Source organism: Diadema setosum, chromosome 14, assembly GCF_964275005.1.
Source record: "Diadema setosum chromosome 14, eeDiaSeto1, whole genome shotgun sequence".
Taxonomy (NCBI): Eukaryota; Metazoa; Echinodermata; class Echinoidea; order Diadematoida; family Diadematidae; genus Diadema; species Diadema setosum.
The window spans coordinates 24987944-25013183 of NC_092698.1; the positions used below are offsets into that span (position 1 = coordinate 24987944).

General features: G+C 41.2%; 1 protein-coding gene across 1 annotated transcript; it reads right to left on the reverse strand.

Annotated features, from left to right (window-relative positions):
• Positions 1-276: 276 nt before the first annotated feature.
• LOC140237744 (uncharacterized) lies at positions 277-14605 on the reverse strand. The gene is made up of 11 exons (XM_072317672.1): positions 14577-14605; positions 13205-13426; positions 12286-12449; positions 11324-11480; positions 8110-8261; positions 6836-6974; positions 5499-5826; positions 4683-4902; positions 3758-3893; positions 2773-3220; positions 277-2355 (listed from the first exon to the last, which is right to left on the reverse strand). The coding sequence occupies exons 2-11, from the start codon at positions 13382-13384 to the stop codon at positions 1979-1981; spliced, it is 2301 nt and encodes a 766-aa protein (XP_072173773.1). The 5' UTR covers positions 13385-13426; positions 14577-14605; the 3' UTR covers positions 277-1978.
• Between the last annotated feature and the right edge of the window lie 10635 nt (positions 14606-25240).

The following is a 25240-nucleotide window of genomic DNA, read 5'->3' on the forward strand; positions in this document are numbered from 1 at the left end:
CATGATGACTTGAGCGCAAGTGAGTGATTAGCATGTCAAAAAGAAAGTGATTTCAATGAATGGAAGATTATAATATCTGTAAGTATATATATATATATATATATATATACACACACACACGCGCACACACATACACACACACACACACACACATATATATACATGTAAATCTTCTATTCATAAAAATTCTTTAAAAAAAACACCTCATAAACTTTGCGCAGTAACAGTAATTATCCAACGAAGAAAAGAACAAAAGCGAAATGCCGAATATCAATATCTGTTTATAGTGAGGATATTTATTACGAAATAAAAACCTTGCACTTGTTATTCTTAAAGTACATGCGGTTAAATTGGACGGAATGTATTGATAAGGGCAAGATATTCAGAAAGACTCAGACGGTCACCTTCTAAGCGCCCTTGACTGATGACGTCATATTAGCATTTCCGCTGACCGAGCCAATATGAACCTCAGATTATCACATAAATTTCTATCTACACTAAAGACATCTATTTTCCTACAATATCTGCGTAGTGCGTTCTACCTTACTTTCATGTAATTTTGGAGTGATTTTCAGTAGATATTTGGTAAAAGTTGAATAAATACAATTATAATTGGCAAGAGACAGATTCATTAGCAAGGTGATAGCTTTGTGATCCAATAGATCCATAATGGTATCAACTGCGATTTGACATGTAGTTAACACCTCTTCCAAGATGTAAAAAAAAAAAATAATAATAATAATAATAATAATAATCCTAAAATCATTATAGGTTACCTAAAAGGTGCACTGTTCGCCCACCTCACTGGATAACCTCATACTAGAGGACATCATACGCCAGGCGATTCGACTGTGGCCCGTCGCGACGCCCTACTGCAATTCTTCTCACTAGGTTTTGTTCGGAACATTCTAGTATTCCCTTTCGAACACTTAACACGACATCGCATCCACACGATCAGACGCACGTCGAATCAAACTCGGACTATATGTTGTATACGTTATCAGTCGCTCTTCCAACAGAATACATTCATTCAAACTTCACTCCATAAAGGTGTCAATACGTTTGTCCTCAGTGGTAATCAGGTCGACGAAAGTCTACTCGATGTCTTGACTCGATAAGTTTTTCAAGTCACCACTGATTGCCCCCCCCCCCCTTTAAAACAGTGCTCCGCTTTGTACATGGTTACCAAAGGAATCATCAATTCTTATATCATTGTAAGATTCCTGTTCTGTAAAACTACAGGAGATATACATCTGTGATGCTTTTCCTCCAATCCATGGCGCTATATCTTGAAGATTACACACCCGATTAGACACCATCAAATTTTGCAAGGCAAAATGGTCATATACGAATACGATCTTAACTAAGGACTTACTGCATGATTGTGTTTAGAGGCCGGTTTCAAATGGACGTTTGCAGCCATCCAAAGTTTTAGTAAATGCAGCTACAAGTCCCATAGTAGCAGCCCGTCAAAAGGCGAGTGGCTGGCAGCATTTAATAATGGTGACATTACAACTGCAGTTACTGCAGTATGTAACAATTGCAGATCTCTCTTTGAAAAATAAAAAAGGATTTACAGATGAAGACTGTAAATTAAGGATATTCACTGATTCGCCCCTATTTTTTGTCTCCATGTTCATATGATGTTGGTGATATTTGCAGTCACTAAATTGAATTCGTTATAAAGTTTCAATGGAATATATAATGGCTACTAGGTCTATATTTTCTGTTAGGTAAGAGTTCAATGAATGTGAGAAGACTTATTTTGATGTCTTGTGCAGCTTTACAATCGCCCTCCAGATGTACAACAACTGAAGACCAGTGATTGTCTATAATCAAAAGCGACGCCTTTTACCGTCATCGTTACTCCAAATCTCAAGGACCATTTCATTGCACTTATATTAATCAACAGTTTTGTCGATATTTCAAGCCTTCAGGTCACAGCAGACGAGAGAAAACTTCTACTCAGACTGAGTATTCAAGATTTCAGTTCCCGCCAGCTGCGGCTACTCGTGTATGTTGGCTTGGTGAAACTGGCCAAATCAGGAATGTGCATATGGGGCATCGAAGATCGAGCGTTTAGTTGCCTCTCCCCGCCCATGCCCATGGATCCGCCCGTGGCTCCACCCACCATGCTCTGGGCATGGGACAGTGATTGATACCCAAACGACTGGGAGGCGGACGCGAGACGCGCGGCGGGCATACTGGAGCGACGTCTTTCTAGGACTTTGAGGTCGTGCTGAGAAAATGATTGTCTTGTCGCGGATCTTGATTCGGTGTAGCGAGTGCTTGCTGCTCGACTTTGTGCCCGACTGTTGGGTCTTGTCGTAGCGGCGCTGGAGAGGCCACTTTTCCCTGAGGTAAAACAAAACGGAATAAAAGCCATGAATTGCAATATTGCGACCTGTAAACCCTATAGTAAACTCCCAAAACTGAACCCACACTTATTCTCGTCCTCTCTCTGTCCTGATTATCTCCCCACTCTTCCCTTCGAGAAAAAGAAGGAAATGGTCACTTCCACTTGGGCACACAGTTGGCATAATTATGTGCGTTTTCCTGTTTATTCATACGTTCGTGTTGCTAGGTTAATTATTTCTTCAAGTTTCTTTGCTTCCCATGTGTACACATGTTCGTTATCAGACCTGTAGTACCTCCTTGATCAGACATAAATACTTAGGGAACACTGAAGAGACCGCCACATCAAACACATTATTTCACTTTAAACGAGCTAATATGGAGCGTTTCTTTGAGAGGATCAGATCAACAATTTACCTCTCCGTCGAAGGCGTGGGCTCTTCGGGCTTTTCCCCTCATCGTCAGCATTTGTCGGTATTTTCGGTAAGGGCGTGGTGCTAGGTCCCACCGAATCCCTTCCGGTGTTCCGCCTACTCCACGTGTTCGTTACCCAGTCGCTGGTTACGGACCCCTTCACCGACGATTTGCTGTCAGCCCCGCCGCCGCGAACGGACGACCCCGTCGGCTTGGCGTGCCTCCTGACCTCTCGGACCACACCGGATTTGAAGTTGTTCCACTTGTTCTGCTTCCGGAAGCTCCGCCAGAGCTCCAGATCGCTTGCGTAGGTCGGAATTAATTCTCTTACTTTATTCAGAGTTTCTTCGTCGGCGTACTCACGAAATTTGGACATAGAAATGCGAATGAGTTCGCAGCCGTGGCTGACGACGGAGAGATGCGGCATATGACCCAGGACACCCTGAATCCCCTGGTTAGAACGGAAATACAGTCAAAGCAACAACAACGATCATATACACTGGAAGCATGGAGAAACACACAAATAGTATAAAGAGCTTACCTCTAGTCATTACTCGAAAAGTCCAACCAAATCCATTATCTGGGTAATTATGAATATACTCTTAGACAATGTCAATGTCATTTTTATTTGTGGAAAGAACATCAAGATTGAAAGTCGAAAGGTCGGGAAAGAAATATCTTGACGATAACATAATCTGGACTATGTTCATGAAAATTTATTCAACCCAGTTGTCAGCCTTACAAAATTGAAATGACCTGCTGAAAAGTAGGGACCAACTAAAAACATTGCTTATTAGTTGTCGATCTCTCAAGGGAAAATTTTTCACTACTAAATAAAAAATATTAAAATCTTAACTCCACCCTATGATCGTATTTGTAGTCCAACGGGGGAAAAAAAAACAACAACCTTGTAAGTATGGGTTTCCAAAACAAAATCTATTCTTAACTTCGTATCTATTTCAAGCACCGCTGTAACCACAGAACTTACGAAGCAGTCGCCCGGGCGTAACGCATCGACCTGGATGTAGACGCCGGCATCGACCCCAGGTGCTTTGATTGTCTCCAGGCCAAGGGTAATGTAATCTGGAAGTCTGCACGGCGTCTCATCAGATGGTTCTGAAGTCCTAGAAGAAGGAAAATGTCAATTGTCATACATTGTACGTATGTTTCATTCCTTTCTTGACTCATCATTCGTATATACGTCAATGCAGGTGAAAGGAAGTTCGTAAATATGATGACAATGATGATGATGACAATGACGACGACGACGACGACGATGTGACTAAGATCAGCATTTATATAGCGCCATATATCTGTAAAGAACATTCAAATGCGCCGCGCTCCCACAATGTGTCACAATAAATGTATGATGTTTGCATGTTTTAGTGTGTTATTTATAAAGTCATTTTATTTCATGTTCTATAATCTTAAAACCTTATGAATTCTTTTATTCTTCACCTCCGAAGCATCTACTCTTCCAGGCAACATTCTTTTCATGGTGTTTCGATGTGAAATTGCGTTTCCAGCGTTAAAGGTGAAAACGCATGGTAATCGGAAAAGGCTGGAGATAGAGCATCTAAACCGCCTACAGACCGATCCGACCAGGGAGGTGGTTCCACCTCCCTGATCCGACCTGGCAGCAAAATCCGCCATTACTGTGGTGTCCCATGCGCGCACGCGTGTGGCGAATGCATGATGAGTATGGTGACCGGCTCGCCCCCGCCGCAGTATTATATATCATGCATTTAGTACGGTACATCATGCATTTAGTATAATCATGCATTTAGCGTACGGTGTGCGCAACTCGGACATCGCAAATTGGCGTGTGTTTTTGCCAGGTCGGACCAGTCAAGGCTGTATCGGCACCAGCACTGCTTTGTAAAGGCAGATAGCCGATTTCACAGTGGACTTACGTCCTGTGACTCGCCGTTCCTGTCCTTGGCCTCGAACGCGATGTGCCACTCTCTTCTAGCTCGACATCTTCGTCGTCATCCTCGTCTTCGCCCGGGCTAAGCACCCGCTTGTCGGGTTCCTTCAGCCGCACCGTCGCGCTCCTGCTGCGGATCCTTCTCTCGTTATCATCGTCGTCGACCTCGTTGTCTGTCGGCGTGCGCATCCTCGACGCTATCTGGCCTGTAGTTCAGATTCAGGTTGGAAAGACAGAGAGGGAGAGAGATGGCAAACGAAAAAAAAAAAAAGAGAGAGAGAGAGCAAAGGATGAGAAGAAGTAAGGTAGACGTCCCTGGCATCATAAGTCTGATTGTAGGATGTTGATTATGCATGCTTTCTGTTCGGAGTACATCGTATCCCGCATGGATGGAGTCATCGAGAGACGAGGCATATTGGACATCCGCCGCGTGTCCGGACATATTAAAAAATGATACCAACCCACTGCCGTTCGTCTTTGCTGACTAACAGCAGTAACGCCAAATCCGACGGCATCAACCAATGACGTACGTCCTGCCAAACAAATGAATGTAGCCTTCACAAATTTGCTGATAATAACTATTTCACACGTAACAAAGAGAACTGATCCAGCGTCATCACTTTCAAAATATTACTGCGAATTCATTTCTAACAGTAGGCCTATACCTCCGGGTAAATTTTCCTCCTCCAAAATATTAGTATCCCACTCTTTATGAAGTAAATGAAATAATTGCGATGTTACAGTAAATTGAAAACTAGGCTTGTGAGGGGGGGGGGGGGGGGGAGGACATCGTATTACACACCGGTAGTCTTTGGTCTCCGCCTGCCGTTCACTGTCGACCCCTTGGCCGACGTTTTCCTCTGCGACTCCAGTCCCGCCCGACTGGCGCCGGTCGTCGCCCGCTGCCCGCCGCGCTCCCTGTCTTGATCCTGCAGCATCTGTTGCCGCTGTTGCTGCTGTTGCTGCTGATGTTGCATGACCTTGGATCCGATGTCATCGCTCCACATGGTGACTGACCGCCCGCTGAGGACGCGGGCCTTTCGGGACATCTGGATGACCTCCTCTTCCTCGGCCTGCTTGGACATGTAAAGCTGGGCTAGGTCCACTAGTTTCAGCACGTCAGCTCGGCCCTATTATCATCGTAACATGACGGAGGTTTGGAATTAATCGATGGATTAGAAAAATGAGAGGAAAGTATGAGTCAATTGATCCTCTCAGTATACACAGCTGATCTAGATTAAGTGTATGTGGAATTTCCCATGGTTAGCAATGATTTCAGTATATCTACAGTTACTGTTAACCTTATAAAGTATTACTGTACAATATTTAGAGTGCATTTTGCACAACGTCAACCGATATGGGTGATATGCATTGTGTTACAGGGGAAATACATAGTACTTTTTTGCGTGTCTTCTATTAAAATAGTCATTAACGATGTTGGTCTTTCCTACCAGAGATGAGATACAGACTTATTGATGACTTTTGATCAGTTTTTATCTTATCAACATATTTACTGGAAAACCGACGAGCAACTTTTTTTTTCGAATTCATCACTGTTCTCGAATATGTATTTCCCTCTTTGGTTCCCTGAACGTTCCACAAAAATTTAAACGTTCATTAGGCGCAGCAAAAGTAAGGTTCCATTGCTTGGTTTGGATCACTTAAGACATTCTTTGCTAGGTCTTGCCAGGAATACAACTTGTATTCATATTATAATAGGCAGGTTGTATTACTCTTATCAAGTCGAGTGTAACATTTCATGTAGAGCCTACGTCACCCGGATAAAGTGTTACAACCATGACAACATAAAGATAAATGAAATCTGGCTTGGGAATATCCCTGTGGCATAGTGCATAAAACTTCCGACTCCCAATCGGAGGATCCGAGTTCGATTCCCGCCGAGTGCTTACGTCCTTGGACCAGATGTTTTTACCCACAATGTCCCTCTCGATCCAGGTGTGCAAATGGGTACCTGGCAACTCTATAGGGTAATACTAATGACAGGGCCTTCTGGTAGAGCAGTGGCAACCATGAAGAGGCTACCCTGGATAAAGAAGACCTTATTATCACAATAATTATCATAAATACACTGCCACATGCGGATTGGAGGCGCCCTTAGGGCCCGTCAACCTCCGTTACCTTGGTGATGATGAGCAGCCAATCGGTATTGCGCGCGTCTTTGACAATCAGCGACTCGTTGCAGTATTCTTCTAGTCGACCCATGTCGGAAATCTCCTCCAGATTCTCCGTTGCCCATGTCGAGAAGATCTTCATACGACTGAATTCGGGGAGTACAGCAAAATGAGTAAGTATGGATAAATCAATACATAGGTAAATAGATAAATAGAAAAATAGTAAAGACATCAGATTATAAAAAGTAATGCATGCATATAAACAGAATCATTTTCATGTGCATATTAATATATTGATGTCCATCGTTATCGATCTATGCTACTCCTGCTACGTATAATCCTATGAAAAGCTATCGATTGTTGTTGTTGTTATACATATAAGTCATCAGTTGGCTGTAAAAAGCTGCATTTTTGACTGTCATGAAAACACATAAGCATTTCTCCTTTTTTAAAGACGTATACCTGGATTTGTGTTCACTCTTTATTCTGGGAATCCTATTGCTCTTCGGCTAATTCCATGGCCTTATCGTATCTTCAAGAAAGTGACGCAAAATTATTCGACTTCAAACAGCCTTTACAAGCATCATATCCAATCAATTATCATATCATGACAAGCCGGTTGGTGCCTTCCATTAACCCATTCCATACTGAATGACGTGATGCCCATATAGGTTTAACACACAGGCCACCAGGTTCCCGTATGGAACAGGTTAATGCCGCATGTTCATCGTCATTAGAGCAACATTTCGAGAAAGGATTGCGCCATCATCAAAAACAACTATTATAGTCATCGTGAACACTATCGTGACTATCTCTCGCTGTACCTTTTTGCTATCGCATAAAATCGAAGGAACATACATGTAGATGTGAGGTCATGCTGTGTTATATCATATTTTGAAAGACGTTATGATTATGATTAAACTATTAATTATCAAATTTCCGGCAATATTTTTTTTAGAAAAGAATCGTCACAACAGTCAAGCACATTCACATAATACATTATTTTGATATTGATCGATATCTGGGATATCAATAGGTGCTTACTGATGCTATGTGAATCACGTAGTACATTCCTAGGGGCGACGGTATCCTTGTCGGTATGGTATACAGCTTATCAACATAGTGTAATTATAATCCCGCATGATTTAAAGTCAAGGCTTCAAATTACAATCCACTGCATTCATAAAAACTGACGATTGATCAAGGGATCAAAAACAAACAAACAAACAAACGGGTATTGAAGTGCGTACCAAACATTTATAACATGCACACGTTTCCTACCTCAGAAAATCGAGCCGATATTCGAATTCCTGCTGGATGTGAAGATGGAGGTTGTTGTCGAAGAACTCGTCGGCGTCGACGACCAGGAATTCCGTGTCCTGGAGGCACACGACTGTGGCCTTCCTTCGAGTATCCTTTATTAGAGCAATTTCCTGGTTCGAAGAATGGCGAGAAGGAGAAGGGAAGGGGAATATTGAAAGGTGACGGCGATACGGTTGCTCAAAGCGCTCAACAGCATTTAAGTTTGGGACATTGATATTTATATTTCTTGATCTGAAAAAGTCATCGTTGGGCTACGTAGATGATGCAACATTCATAAAATTGAAGATAAACTAAAGGTAAACTAAGCAAAAGAAGCATAAAAAAACAAACTCGAGGAAGGGACGGAGAGAAAACAGTGGCGGATCCAGAGGGGGGCGCAACCAGAGCACGCCCCCCCCCCCACCCCTTTATTTTTCATTACAAACGAAAGAAATAAAAAGAATGAAATAAAACCCGGAGGAGGCACCAGAAATATTAGTTGCGCCCCTCCTTTTCAGAATTTCTTGATCCGCCCCTGGTTAAGGTTACATTTTACAAATTCAATCTCGTTAAAGTCCTTTTTGATTAAAGGGGGTGGCTAGTAACTGATCAGTGGGAATCAGTTGGAATGCTGGGGGATGATTGTTCCAATCCTTGTGGGATTAATCTAAGAGTACATTATAATTATATCTATTGTTGTGTGAAAATGATTTGCTTCAGAATGGTCTCATATTCAAGTAATGCGCAGTTTAATGTTTCCAGGTTAGCATGCCTGTACAGTGACGGGGCATTAAACTGCACATTACTTGAATATGAGACCGTTCTGAAGCAAATACTTTTCACACAACAATAGATATATAATGTACTTTTAAATGAAACCCACAAGAATTGGAACAATCATCCCCCAGCATTCCCACTGATCAGGCGCGCCGGAAGCAGTTTTGGATTGGGGGGGCAAACACTGGAGGGGGCTCAAGATTAGACCATGCATATGTTATACACAATACACACATACACACACACACACACACACACACACACACACACACACACACATCTATTATATATATATATATATATATATATATATATATATATATTGTGCGTGTGTGCGTGAGCAATAATGGGACTACAATACATTACGGAATGTGATACATTCAACAACGCAGTCATTGAGGAACATTGTAAGTTTTCCTTGCATGGATTATGGAATGACGGTGTGAAACGATCGACAAATTATATACTGTCAGCAACATAAGGTGAATGGCATAACAATAAAATGCGAGCGAGCGAAGCGAGCGAGCTTGAAAATTTTGATATTCTACAGTTCCAAAACTGGAGTTTTGATAGTAGCTATATATTTCGCTTTGGAAATAAATGGGGGCGCATCTGGCGCAACTGCTGGCAATTATTTGCAGCAACATTAGGAGAAAGGCATAACGATTCAATACGAGCGAGCGAAGCGAGCAAGCTTGAAAATGTTGACATTCTACAGTCCCAAAACTGGGGTTTGTAGCTATATCTTTCACTTTGGAAATTAATGGGGCGATGCATCGGGCGCAACTGCTGGCAATTACTGGCAGCAACATTAGGAGAATGACATAAGGATTCAATGCGAGCGAGCAAAGCGAGCGAGCTTGAGAATTTTGACATTTTACAGTCCCAAAACTCCCGTCTTTCGCTTTGGAAATTAAGGGGGTGGGGGCATCGGGCGCAGCTGCTGGCATTTACTGGCAGTAACGTTAGGAGAGTGGCATAACGATTCAATGCGAGCGAGCGAAGCGAGCGAGCTTGAAAATTTTGACATTTTACAGTCCCAAAACTCCCGTTTGTAGCTATATCTTTCGCTTTGGAAATTAAGGGGGGCATCGGGCGCAACTGGTGGCAATTACTGGCAGCAACGTTAGGAGAGTGGCATAACGATTCAATGCGAGCGAGCGAAGCGAGCGAGCTTGAAAATTTTGACATGTTACAGTCCAAAAACTCCCGTTTGTAACTATACCTTTCGCTTTGGAAATTAAGGGGGGGGGGGCATCGGGCGCAACTGCTGGCAATTACTGGCAGCAACATAGGAGAGTGGCATAACGATTCAATACGAGCGAGCGAAGCGAGCGAGCTTGAAAATTTTGACATTTTACAGTCCCAAAACTCCCGTTTCTAGCTATATTTATCTTTCGCTTTGGAAATTAAGGGGTGGGGGCATCGGGCGCAACTACTGGCAATTACTGTCAGCAACATTAGGAGAATGGCATAACGATTCAATGCGAGCGAGCGAAGCGAGCGAGCTTGAAAATTTTGACATTCTAGAGTCGCAAAAACTGCCGTCGTAGCTATGTTTTTCGCTTTAGAAATTAAGGGGGAGGCGCACCGGGCTCAACATTACTGCTGGATGTGAGCGAGCGAAGCGAGCGAGCTTGAAAATTTTGACATTTTACAGTCCAAAAGCTGCCGTTTGTAGCCATATTTTTCCCCTTTTATTCATATATATACATATTTATTTTATTTTCTTTGTTTATTCATTTATTTTCATTATTATTATTATTATTATTTTTTTTTTTTTTTGGGGGGGGGGCTTTTTGGGGGGGCAAAAATGCCTTTTGCCCCCCCACTTTTTGGATTGGGGGGGGGCGGCCGCCCCCCCTGCCCCCCCACTTCCGGCGCCTATGCCACTGATTCCCACTGATCAGTTACTCGCCATCCCCTTTAAGCAACTGTAATTAGTAGGACAAAACGTGAACGTTAAATGTGCCTTCCAGTCTCGATATAGAGTTGAAAACCTTTTGTGTGTCGTTTAACCCATTGAGGACGGGTTGATTTTGCTACAACATGCATTTACCATAGACACTTGCCCCAATATACTTGGGACTTGTCCCCTATAATATGGGTTGCACATGCATGCTTTTCAGTACGCTTCAATTCGAAACAAACTGAATTGGTATTCTATTACTTCCACGATACTGCAAAAATAATATTCTGCTATGGATCATAATGCAATCTTCAAATGAAATCTCTTAGCATCTGTGTGCCACTCTTGCGACTATGAATTTACAAAGTATTACTTTTTTCTTATGGTTTCCTAAAAGCTATCTCCATATAATACGACATAGTGTAGAATCTGAAAGCGCTTCCAGAGAAGGATCTTGTAACTTTGTCCATCGTAATTCATGTTTGAAGACAATTTTAGCAGGTTTACCCCAAAGCTCGCGCCTTTCTTCAAGATGTTGACCTCCTTCTTGACGAAGGCGTTCATCTCGTCTTCCTCGAGGGTGACACCCACTGAGCCAGAGAAGATGAAGTAGAACGAGAATCCAGGATGTCCTTTCCGAACCACCACTCGACGTCGACCATACCTATTTCAACAGTCCATCAAAATAGTGCTACGTTGTTTAGTTAATCGTGAGATAAGAGCTCGTCGTTTGAAGAATTTGATGTGTTAAGGCGTTGTTGCGATTTCTTGTATATAGGCAACTTGTAGTAAATTTGAGATGAGAAGCCGACACCGTACTGTTTGATTAACAAAAGCCAAGAAAGCTGCAATGTTTCAATATTTCTATACAAGAAATGCAAATTTTGCAATGCAAGTTACTGGATTCCCGCTGTCCGGTACCTTTGAAACAGATGAGCAGTAAAAGAAAAACAATAGAAGGAAAGATATTTTCGGGAAAAGAAAGACCAATTATGAGATGCGCACGGAAATTATCTCATAATGGTGCTGATGATCCAGTAAGGGGTCTTGACACTGTGAAAATACTACAATTATACAGGACATTAACTGGTAATTAGGGGATTGAATTTTAACTAGGTTCTTCAATGGGGAAACTTTTTAATTCCATTCGACAAAAGGCTGGTGTATTACACGGAACTGCGCTATAATGGACGTACATGTATATTGAAGGATGTTGACACAACAGCTGGGAATGACTGGAGCCCGTTAGTATGAAATTTGAACCTCCTCAAAGTATCTCCTAGTTTTACATGAAATACTCTGATTGGATTTCAAAATTATTCATCTATTTGTGAGGGGAAAATGTTGCCGAGAGTGCATCAAAAGAAATTGTATAGTTGCACTAGACCATTGCCTCTTCAATTTCTTGCTCGTTGCGTCGCGCTCAATGTTGGGAGAGTTAGGGTGGAAAACATGGCGATGTAGCTTACTTGGCGTATCGAATGACCTTGCAGATGAGGTCCTGGAGAACGGAAGAGTACTTCCGGAAGCTGTAGAGTCCCCTCATGAGACTCCTTACCAGGCGGATATCTTCAGCCGTCCGGTCCGCTGGGGCCTTCTGCAGGACAGCTCTCGCCTTCTCCGGCCACGTAAACTGTAATGAGAAACGGAAGATGAGATGTTTATAGGAAACCTGTGATGTCACAAAGTAAATCTAACTTCACTAATCATAAGGCTAGTACGTTGTTAAATGTACAAATTCTCAGTGCCTGTAGATGTCTGTTGTATGATATTGACGATGTTTATTAGATGTTGTTTTCATTTTGTATAAGTGTTTGTTTTTAGTCAACGTAGTCTATTTATTTATCTATTTATTGTTCTTGAATGGAGATAGGCGAATTGGAATTAGCTGCAGTAAGACTTTAATGAAATATTTATGATACCTTTATCGTGTAGCGAAGGAACACAGTGCAATAGGCTGTGAAGGCCACTATTCATCCGTTATTTCGTCGAGTTCTGGAGGAATTTGCGGCCAACAAATTGCCACGTCTGAATTTCAGTAGCTGCACTTCTTACATATGAGAAAGGGAAGATTGAACTGGCAGAATTTAAGTTACATTTTGCACAAATCAGTAAGACATTTGCACAAAAAAAAAAAAAATAAATAAAAAAATCGGTAAATTCGTGAGAAAAACAAGTGTTTTAATTTTGGAAAACGTGAACTGTTAATTCAAGAATCAGTCATGGATTCTGAATGTTAAAATTAACAATACGAAGAAAGAGCACGAAACCACATAACCACATTAGAGCATCACATTTGGTGTTTCTAGACAGAGTTGACACAAGTTATGACAGCTCCCCATCCCCCTTTGGAAGAGACGGGTCACGTCTTCCATCCCCCTCAATTACCTCGTACTTGGAGCGGTAGTCTGTGGCGTTGAAGCTCAGTCGCTCGGTGCTGTTCTCCGGAATGTAGACCACGCTGGGCGTACGGGACATCTTCTCCATGAGATCGGCGATCTGGATGGAGAAAGTGCCCTTGCCCGCCTCCTCGGCGCATTTGTTGAGGCTCAGCTGAACCCCACACATGAACTTCACCTGGCGTCCGGCCTTCCGGAACCGATCGAGAGGCTGCAGGATTCGAGGGGAGAGCAGACCAGAGGGTTTTACAGTGGACGAGATGGTATTTTTCCCGCGAAAGTAGGCTGCCAGCTCTCTTAAGCGTATGCGCTGCCATGAAGGATCTTCCCCGGAAAAATCCCGGGAATGCTTCAGGACATGAGCCAGCATTATTGCGATTTTGGCTGAAGATTCCTCTTAGCACGTCTGCATACTGCATAATCTTTTGTCATTAAAGACATTTAGAGCTTCATTTCTTTACAGTTAGCTTATTTCGATGCATTCATGGTCTGGAAAACAACTAAAAGTCTGTCCGTTCGCATGAGGTGCAAGGTTACTATGAGCATGCAATTTGACCAATATTCCCTTCCACTTTCGCGAGCAATTGGAGTGCAGTGAACAGTTATAATGTCTCATTGTAAAGAGCCATGTATGATATCGATATTTGCGAGCGTGCGTCAATATTGCCTAATGCTTTTCCCTTGATGATTTGGTAAGATTACCGCTTGTACTTTGATAAAGGCAATGAGAGCCAAGGATTGTGTCAGTTCCCACGACTAACAACGTGTGATAATGAGGTAGATCTGGTAGATTTTTCGCGCGATGGAACAGAACTCTTACCGGAGCTGCATCCCGACTTCTCTGAGGCCACTGCCCGCGCGGTATCATAGAGGCCAAGCTGGTAAGCCATCACATGAAAATGTTTCGAAATGTAAACATAAATAACGTCTAATAGGACATTATAAAACCTGGAACAAATGTGAGGTCTACACTGTTTCGCCAGAGATGAGTATGCAGTTGTGGCTTCGAATACAAATGTATCCGTAGCAACCATGTGGTATAAGCCAGGCTTGAGTGACATTAAGTATTGTCCGTAAGAGTAACTGTAGTAGGCCTACACTGTATTCATTTTTTTCCCACAGGGAATGAACGCTATGAACAAAATACTAGGTCATGCCACAATAGTCTGTGTTAAGTGCACTCAAAATAATTTAACAAAATATCACGTCGTAATAAAACCCGGTAAAAAATTAGAGATCGCGGCGCTTTGTCACGTTCATGTAAAAACGCATGTTGGTTATAAATAGTTTTATATGATTATTTTTTTTCTAAATTCTTGAATTATACCATGCAGGATTAAGAGAAGATCATAGGAACTTACCGATAATGATGACGTTCTGTACACTTCATCGTCCTTTGACTGTGATAAGGAAATTCAAAGAAAGATTAAAGTAAAGTTACTTGTTCTTGATTCAAAATACATTCTCAAAGGGAAAAAAATGTTTACTTATGATAATAATGATGATATATTATATCATTTACCGCAAAGCCCATATCATTTAAACAACAAATATTGTCAAGTGAAATTGTTGTCGTTCTGTGTGATGTCTGTGTATAAGTGTGAGTTCTGTTTTTAATGTTTGTATTTTCATAACGCACAGTGAAAATAATGCCTCCTACCAGATTTGCTGTGCTGCTCAAAGAACTTTTTTCTTCGTTGTTAATAATAATAGTCCCATACAGTGAGTGAAAACATTCCATTCCACTATCTCCCTTTGCTGGAAAGTGAACTTTCCTGCACTGTAGTCAGCATGGCGTTTTATTTTGTTTTGTTTTGTTTGTATTAGGATGTTTGTTTGTTTGTTTGTTTGTTTGTTTGTTTGTTTGTTTTATTTTTTGAATGGTTGGTTGGTTGTTGTTGTTTTTTTTTAGGAGTGTGCTGCTGTGTAGCATGCTCTATGTCAAAATGTGAACAGACGTGTCAAAATCTTTATTAGTGCTTTGTCATCGATATGCTCTGTAATTCCTTAATTCCACCTGAGCTCGAGATACTGTAATGCCTAATCGTATAGGTGTGTATTATAACAAACTATCTGACTATAGGGTAGCGTGTCAGTGACAGGAGATGAAGCATAAAACCAGGTAATATATGTATCACACCATGCGCTAGCTATATTTGGAGAATGTCGTTATGTATTTTTCTACCATGCACCGAGAAGCACATATTAGTCATCTCCATATTTTTTTCCGTGGACTTTGTTTGTTTGGTTTGTTTGTTCTGTTTGTTCGTTTGTCTATTTTACTGTATTTTAATCTGATCTCTCTGTTTATTTTACCAATGATTCCATATGCGTATACCTATACAGAAAGCAGTTCGATTCATTTTCTCTAGACATGCAGGTCTATAATCTACGGCAAGATTTCTAAAATGCCTTCGCGCTATTAAATTCAGCGTATAGAAGCATATCGCATTTGAAGTACAGTTTAACTATTGGGAGCAGTGATTTAAAAAAAAAATGTTCGAAATATCACATTTGATGCATATGTGTACAATGTTGGTCATTTATATCACAAAACATCCTATACCATATAAACATTTCGCAATAAAGCCTGAAATATAAGGAGATAGCACTATTTTTCTCAATAAACCATAACTGCAGATGGTTTAGTCTACATTTTTTGTTCATTATAACTATTGTTCATATTTTGTTTATGTACTGATTCAATTTTTTCATTGGTTGTTTCTATCCCTGACTCACATTTTACAACTATTTTGAAGCACTAACGCTGGGTTTTTGTTTCATCTGCAAATGGTAAATAATGCCTTTCACGCACAGCAATGTAATCAAGCAATTATTCTTCATTGGTTCTTACAGTTGCGATTTGGCATGATTAAAAGTTCTGCCGGATAGGAGGAGAAGAACGAGTTCTTAGAACAATCTTCCTCCCGTAACTTTCAGCTGGTGTAGTCACGCAGATATCGATTTATTGCCTCCATTCGCTCTCCGTTATCTCTTTAATTAGCTCCCATCGTGTGGTGCACAATGAGGTCTCCATTCAAAGAAACCCTTAGCTCTGAACCTAACAAAAGGTAAGGAACCCTTTAAAGGACGCTGTTATCGATTTTCACATGAAATGCATCAGAAACGGCGCACACTACCTGCCGTATTTACATTCAATAGTCATTCGCTCTGTATGTGATGTGAGCAGAATGGGTTTGATTACGGGGATTTCGACAACAAAAGCTACTGTTGCTCGGCGACCAACCTCAGAGAAATGTAGAAGATTCCTTCATTTTTGTTTCTAGTTTAGTTTACACGTATTTTTTTTTAGTAAGCCTAGCCTCAGCTCATGAAGGCGTACCACTAAATTCTTAAGACTAACCGCGAATAGAAGATCTTATTACGAAACTACACAAGAGTAAACTTTGTCACATCGCTCTTCAATAGAAGATGCACATGTAATATTGATATAATCATAGCAAGCTTCTGTCTTTAACAGCTACGTGATATATACACGTCAAATGATAGTGATAAAACCCAAGAGCATACAATAGAGGCAGCACCTCCTCCCCCTCCCCTTCCCCACCTTTAAAATAAGACGACCTTTATCAGACGGACAAGATGGTTTTGCGATTGTTCTTTAAAAAATGAAAGATACCTTGCATAACTTGTAATATTATTTTACTGTAATCGCATTGTAAGACGTACTAGTGTGTATTATATACAAATGTTTTGGACCTTCAGTGTTGTGTTCTTTATAGTAATGACCGGTAGCTTAACGACGGCTTTAATTGATATCTTTAACAAGTGTCAAAGAATAGAGGGGAAAATGGGTTCTTCTTCGCCCTGTTGCATTGGCTGTTAATTGCCCCACAAGGGAAACTTTACAATATTAACCGGAATTCGTTTTGAAAGAGAAATGACGCGAAAACTTCCGGCTCTGAGCAGAAAGCCGAAGATTACACGAATACCCCTTTAGCCCGGCTCCGCTTATGACAGTGGAGACAGTTATTGTGTGAGCTACATCGGTCGCTTCTTCAAGGACAAGTAGGCTTATAATTTTCCATTAAAGTCCATCAAGGTTCTTTGCAGAGAAAAATAAAGGTATGACGTCAGTGAAGCAATAAGCAATTTTAAAGTCCTTCCTGGTCCCGGTATAACGGACCTCAAACCCAGAGTACCCATCAGAAGCCGGATAAGTGAACCAATACATAATTCAAGGCGGCGTTGTAACAGAGATCGGGAGTCGCTTATTAAAGAAAGACAGAGGGGGAGGGGAAAGAAATTGATGTCACGCTCAATTGTGCACAAAGTGTGTAAGTATATAGGCAAGTAGGCAATAAATAGTTAATTAACAAGGTTATATAGAAAAGACATCAAACACTGGGCAGGTTATATCTGCGTAATACTGGTGGAGCCTAGGCTCAACTGCTTCCATGAAAGTAGTAAGTCAGTGAAGAACAGAACACGGAAAGTTTTATGACATTGCGCCACTATCATGCCTCAACTCATCGACAAGCTCCAGCGACTCTCTAGCGTACTGAAGTACGAAGCAGATCATGTCGTTGCCAAGCAACGGGCACCGCCATCACTCCAAAACGGGAGTTTGAGCGGGACTTCAAAACCGAGTCGTTTGGTCTCCGTATAAAAACGCACGCCAAAAGCTGACTAAACAGAAGTTTTCCTTCCGTGATATACCCTGTCATTTTGTTCTCTCTTGTACGTCTTCTTGCCATCAAGACTGCATTTTTTATTACTATTTTGCATTTTCTCTACGTCATGAATTACGAGCATCGATATTCAAATCATCTTATCGATGTTTCAATGAGATGCTCATTCGAAAGCTCATTATAAGTTAAGATAATAATATTTGTACGTTTCTGAAGACTTTGAACACTCCGCCAAGGGTGTTGGTATGTACGTGTACTTGCAAAATGCTGTTTCTTCGTCTGCTGTTGTGTGTGTGTGTGTGTGTGTGTGTGCGCGCGCGCCATCTCATCAAATGAGGCAAATTTTATGCCAATAATCACCTCACAAGACGAAAGAGGCGTTTACAAGAAAGGAGCAATCGTGTCCGCTGTATTCATGCTCACTGGAACCACATAAAACACAACCACAACAACAAAACAGAACAAAACCGTTAAGTAATGGTAGCCATTATGTCATTGCTCGCTTTGTTCCCGTGTGAGATCGTTAATAATCTCTGGGGGAAAAAGAAAAGAAAAGGGGTTGACTGAGATGCAGACAATGGCGGCCTCAAAAGCCATCATTAAGAGGTCCAAATGGCACCTACCTAATGATGTCATTAATGAGTCTGCAGTAGCACAAAATACACATTTTCAGTGATTAAAGGCCTCGTGTTGGTTGTTCAGCGTTGGTCTCCTTTAAAATAAACATTTCCTGGCAAGTAGGCCTATCACACACTCATACACTTGTAAGTAAAAAAAAAAAAGAATAAAAAGAATAAAAAGTCGATCGTAACTCTCTGAATACTCCATGCTGATTGCCCAATATTGACTTTTTATACGTATAATTTTCTACCTTAAGTTTAACTCCCATCTTTTTATGTAACAGGACCCTGCTTGATAGGCCTACATGTACTAACATTGATGCAGCGATGGTACAGATTGCTTCATTGTATCTCGAGTACAGTAATAGTTTCAAATATGGCATGTTTTCACCTCGACAGATTTTATACCTCACTAATAAGAGTAGATATAACGATTCGTATTAGTCACTGTTTGGGTTTTTTTTTTCATTTTTCGTGTCACGAGGTAAATGTGGACTGAATAATCATGATGTTGATATCGTCGAAAGGCTGACTATCGCAATTTACGCAGCCTTTGATATGCACATGTCAGAGTTATGTTGTTGACCAAGCACAGTCGCTCTGCACAGTTGTAATGGATCAGAGCCTATTGGCTTTGTGATAGCCATTTTCTAGAGTCAGTCAAATGAATAAACTGACCACGTTCACACAATGGCATACCTATGTATCAGAATCAATTAAAAAGTTAACAGTATATATGATAATGCCAGTCCTTTATTTCTAGTTTCATTATCTATAAGTTTACAAATCAATTAAAGCTGAAAACAATTGGAACGAAGATAATGACGTTTGATCTACTATATAGTATAATGAGGTGAGTCCCTTTTTGATAGGAGGGAATGTAAAATTGTGTTGACTTCCTTAGAGAAACGAGAAATCATGGTCTTATCAGATTCGAGGGGGCGGACATTGTTTCAACTAGAATTTTGCAAATATTCTTTGATTGCGGGCAAAGTGTAATGGCCACTTAAACTGGTAATAAGACCCTTTTTACTCGTTTGTTTCGCAATGTCCACTAAAGTAACTCGAACGAACGTTAATGGCATACCACAAGGCCGTAACATGGACAAAATCACTCACACACACACACACACACACACACACACACACACACACACACACACACATGCACACACAAGTCAACGACAAGATACAATAGAATACGACCTTGTTTGTATTCGGCAATTCGTTTTACGCAAGATTTGTTGGATATGTGATCTGAGTCAATTGTATATTGTGCATGTATGCCATTTGTCTATACCCTGAGAGCTATGTTATTTTCGTGTGTAGATATTTATATTTCCACGTACATGACGTACATGATTTTACCCACCCTCGCTCTCTCTCTCTCACTCCTGTAGCTACTCCCTCCCCATCGAACTTTTCTCCCACTGTCTTTAATCTGTATGTGTCTTTCTATTTATTACTCGAACTGATCTAGACTATACTGTTATCGAGCTTTCTTGGCAACCGAAGAATGTGCGATCAACTTCTCTACTCAGTGACACTGTTGTATTGCTGGGGTCATCCCACGAGATCGACACCCACAAGTCATACAGCCCATGAGTTCGACACTACATAGGTAAAAGCGAGTTCGATGGATACAACACGGGGTCTCGTGGGCCTTGTTTGCCCAGTGTCGAACTCATAGCCTGTATGACTCGCGAGCTGTGTGATTCGTGGGTGTCGGTCTTGTGACGTGCACCCGTATTGCTTACTGTCATTGATGTTCAGTTCAGTTGCAGATCACATCATTCTTAGAAAAAATGAGAATAAATCAATCAGATGCATTTCCTGACGAGACAATGTCTATCATGTCTATACAAAAGATGTTCTTTTTCCCCTCATTTCATGATACTGATAACGGCGTTCATTGTGTTAAAGCAAATCGCGGTGAAAGCTAGCATAATAAATATGCGGACTATACAAAAATATTGTAGATTGATCAATTTCTCTTAAAAAAGTATGGTGCATTATTGTGGTGAGGATGATAATCATAATAACAATAGTGACAATTACTGCAATTATAACCGTTGTGATGTTGATGATGATTAGTATTTCTTTGGCATTGTGTATTCAACAGTTTCATCGTCACAATTACCGTCATCACATCAATACTTTTCATATGAACTTCGTTATCACCGTAATGATTAGACGACAATCAACCTAAAATTCGAAAACACGATGCTTTCTAAACTGTGCATGTTTATAAAAACTCAGCTGTGACATAGATATAGATGAAAACCAGATCAACAATGTGGTGGAAGTAGTATGTCAGTGCGTGTGTTAGTCACGTCACACAAAGCAATTCGATTTAATGGGATCAGTTTTCAGTCAGGCGATAGACGTATATACAATGGGATTGAAACACAACAACAACGAAATGCACTTGGTTTCAACTACAGATTAATATCTTTCAGAGAGAAAAGACAGGCGTGTGTGTTACGATATTCAGAAGTGTCATGAAAGATCGATGTGTAGGGAAAGGAAAAATTAAGATTGTGATGTCATTCAAATAAAGAAATTGAAAGCGATATGTTCCCAATTAATGGACGAATGAAACAGATCTCCACACATATAGTACAGAAATAGAAAAAGAAAGAACTGTTGATAGAGCTATAGTATATAACTTTGGAACCTCCGCTAACACTGCAATGCACACAGACTTTATGACGTGAAAGAAAAGCTATTGACCTACTTTTCTTTCCTCTTCAGCATCGTAGTCCTCGTCGTCATCGACATCGATCTGTAGCTCGCCACCAACCACGTACGATCTCGACGAACTCGGTCTCGCCGATCCGGACCTCGGATATTTCCCTGATCCGCTGAACGAGCCGCCGTCGCCGTGGAAACCATCCTTTTCCTCTTCCTCGTCGTCCTCCTCCTCGTCTATGATGTTGTCGAGTCTGGAAGCCGAATTTCTGAAACTAAGCTCCATCTCTACACTGTCGTCATCGCTATGGTCATCACTATCGCTACCCTGATCAGCTCTACCATTCCCATCTTCAATGCCTAGCAATGGTGCAGCGTCCTGTTCAAGTGATATGATTTCTATCTCGTTAGAGTCTTCTATGTCCACACCTCCCTCGTTGACCCGATAGCCATCGATTTCCATGTGATCGCTATCGGAAAGGGAGAGACGCGATTGGTCCATGTCCATTGTGTGGTTTTCGATCTGAATAGCCATGGCGGTCATCAGATTCTCATCGTCCACGCCGGGTAAGAAAGATATCCATTGTTTCTGTTCATGAGCTGATGCCCCCGATTATTGACGGGGTTTGACAATTTTCGTGCAATATTGTTCAACCTAAACAACGATTGTTCTTGGTACCCTTATGATCGATGAGCCTCATCTATTCTCGATGCAGTCGGTGTCTTGAGTTTTTTTGTTCGACGACTTGTTTTGATTATCTGTTGGTGGTTGTTGTGCTAACACCGAGGCACCGACGTGAGAAATCTTCTTGTTCTACTTGATGAAAGCAGTTCGTGTCCTTTGCTGCATTATTCATGAATGACGTCAAATAACATTACGCAGATATGAGTTGGAGAGGAGAGCTGATCGAACACGCGCATCTCACGCACCGAGCATAACTTCGAATTCTGAATAATCTCTCATGAAAAAGCGGTATTACACGCGCAAGATGTCAGACGAGGAAAATGTGTACCCAAATTACCCGAATACATCATTACAACGAAGGCTATTATGACGTGGATAGGCTTGCTTTACCCTCCGAAACCATTGTCATGCGGTGATCGTCTGCCGTATACGAACACTGCCTGTCGATCAGTCAATATTTCAGTCGATGGAGTTCGTCCCTGGAGACGCAACGTTATGTCTGCAAAAAAGATGCAAAATACGGCAGGTTAAACGATGTATACGCTTGTCATAAATTCTTCGTTGACATAATTAGTATACTCGCGCAAACGTGTTCGACGCCTGCGTGCTATGCCAAAGTGGCACTGACTATAACATAGGCCGGTAATTTGCCGAGTCCATCCGTGCAAGTCGACAGAAATTCCCTTTTGCATGTACATGTACACATGACACACTGTGCAAGATCCTAGCAACGTAAAGAAAATAGCGGCACTTAACGCGCCCTTGTAAGCTATAAAGAGAGCAATGCTCTCATAAAGGTATCCGTTTTCGTCATCAGTGCTGCTTTCGAATTCTATATGGTCGTGTGGTAGTGGGGTACTACGCAAGTTGAGACATACGCGTTGTATATGGTTATTGTCTTTATACGATGATTCCGCACTAACTAATCTAACACGCTGTAATGTACACCATCTCCACTTCATTAGCGGACCTCCCTCACAGGATCCCATCATACTGGGCTCTGAACCTGGGGACATTTTGTTCTCCTGTTAATCTCATAGATAGGTGGCGAGAGGCATTGTAAATTACGTAATGTCGGCACCGAGAAATATCGAATGTCCTTGAGGATGCAGTGGCAACCCAAAATAACCAGAGTACCATGTAAAGTAGCAACAACAACAAAAAATGAGACAAGGCGTTAATTCATCATTTTGACACTATTTTAAGGTTTTAGTAAAATCGTCATTACATTTGGTCATAAATTATCATGTTTCTTCTCGGAAATCTTTCAAATGAGTTATTTCAACATGGTCCAAATTTTTATTTTTGATCAACATATACCAAGGAAAAATCGTCGTTTCTGTGCAGTGTCGATATACCCTATTGTCTCGTAAACACCATCTTATGGTAAAATGACATTGTAAATTTAACATCTGCGAGGATTTTTTTTTCTTTTTGGGGAGGGGTGTGTCTAATGTGAGATTTAGAATTCCTTGTCATGAAAACAAAGGCCCGTGGTCTCATACAGTGTAATAGACCTTAGACGCACAATATTTATGAAAATGACCTGCATTCCACAAGATGAAGCTACTTTAGATTCAACATTATTCCAGCCTGCACCTCTGTGTGCCACCAACAGAACTCCGAAACGCTGACGTGAGGTGGCGCTCTCATCTCATTACCCAAATCGCGATCGGGATACAGTAGCATTCCTACGTTGTAGATCTCACACCTGTAACTTATTCGCCGTAGAGGCATGAGTTATAATGAATGCTCATAAACGAATGTTTTGATAAATAAGCCAGCGAAGTTTGAATGGCTTGATATTACATATCTCTTAAAACTATGTCACTTCCATGTTTACTTCCATGTTTCCAGGTATGAATAAACTTGATTCACATGGGCCATGATATTATTTGAAAGGAGGTTTCAAGCTCAAATTTACGACATTATTCTCTGCAAAATTTTAGACGTGTAGCTTTTAGTTGTCCAAGTGGCCCTTTAATGAATAGTTACAATCATACGGTCTTTGCGAAAAGGGAATTGTAATTCATGGTTGATAAGTGTCCGAACACAAATATCACAGGGATGAACAGTATCAGAAGCAATGCTCGGTTGGATAATCATATTATACATGTTACGAATGTTGTCGATTGGATATTACATGCTGTATGCGTGTTACATGTCTGTGGCGAGTTTGTAAGGACGTTCCCGAATTGTCGCATCCATCCAAATCACATGTAAAACCCTAAGTACATCGTCCTATCAGTTTGCCGAACATGCTTTGGGCGAAAATCTCCTCAGAGACCACTTACATGTATGACACTTTCAATTTTCAATTCAGTATGGCGTTAATCCACGTCCCACCTGTAAAGTGGGATACACTAAAAATTCGTAACTAAGTAAAATGTACCAAGAAAATCGTGAGCGATCAGGTTCAGTTCAGTCACCATAGTCTGATCTGCAGTAGCAGTTATTATGTTTGTCGTGTAGCGACAGGCCCTTTGGAATCAATCAATGTACCAGAGCACATGTTCTTCTTGTCATTAAGCTACACTTGTATACAATGGATGGTATGGTATACGGGTACTTTTATAAACAGTTGGCCAAATAGAAGATATATGTTTCAAAATGTGCACTCAGTAGATCTGCTGGCGGCTAAAATCTATTCAAAATTAAAATCTGCAAACATTGGCTCACGAAAATAATATAACTTTCTTTTTAGTCTTATCGTATCAACGAAGTGAGATGACTATCAGGTCGATAAACAGAAATGTACTACTTCGATTCGACATTCCAGTGTAATCTACGTAGACCTACACTCTTGAACGACAGAAGAGTCTTTGAAAACTTACCAATGCTGTTGTAGGTCCTTCGTGAAGTCAAATACATAGGCGTGTGATGCACAACTACGGATGCCAGCTCGGTAAAGGGAAGCGAGATCTGATTTTACTCTCCTCATCGCCACATCTAAATCTAACGGCGACCAGGCAATCGAATATTAGTCGAAGAGGATACCGCTACACGTCTAACACTCGCAGGAGCCGGTATCAAAATCGCCCCATTGATCAGCGAAAACAGAAGCTCCTCACACATGTACGCTGATCTCTGTATCAAGCAGTAATCCATTGAGCCTCACGCATTCTCCACGAAATCAACAAAAACATTTCATTCAAAGGGGGATTAACGGATGGGTAGCGGGGCAGAGTGAAAAGGGAGATATTGAACAGAGGAATGAAGAGAGTTAAAGACGAGGGGCAGATTAGGGTCGAATTTTGCAAAGGGGCGGCACTCGGGACAAAGGGTTTAATAAAGGGGATGCCAACTCACAAGGAAATGAAAATAGGTGGTTGCCTTTGTTTGAAACTGAACTTTGGACGCAGAGGCCTCATTTTGTA

Coding starts and splice junctions, on each gene's coding strand:
- LOC140237744 (XM_072317672.1), bottom strand. CDS start 13,384: ATGTGTGGGGTTCAGCTGAGCCTCAACAAATGCGCCGAGGAGGCGGGC. Junction 8,262..11,323: donor AGAAAGGCGCGAGCTTTGGG/GTAAACCTGCTA, acceptor TCTTCGAACCAG/GAAATTGCTCTAATAAAGGA. Junction 6,975..8,109: donor TATCGGCTCGATTTTCTGAG/GTAGGAAACGTG, acceptor CCCCGAATTCAG/TCGTATGAAGATCTTCTCGA.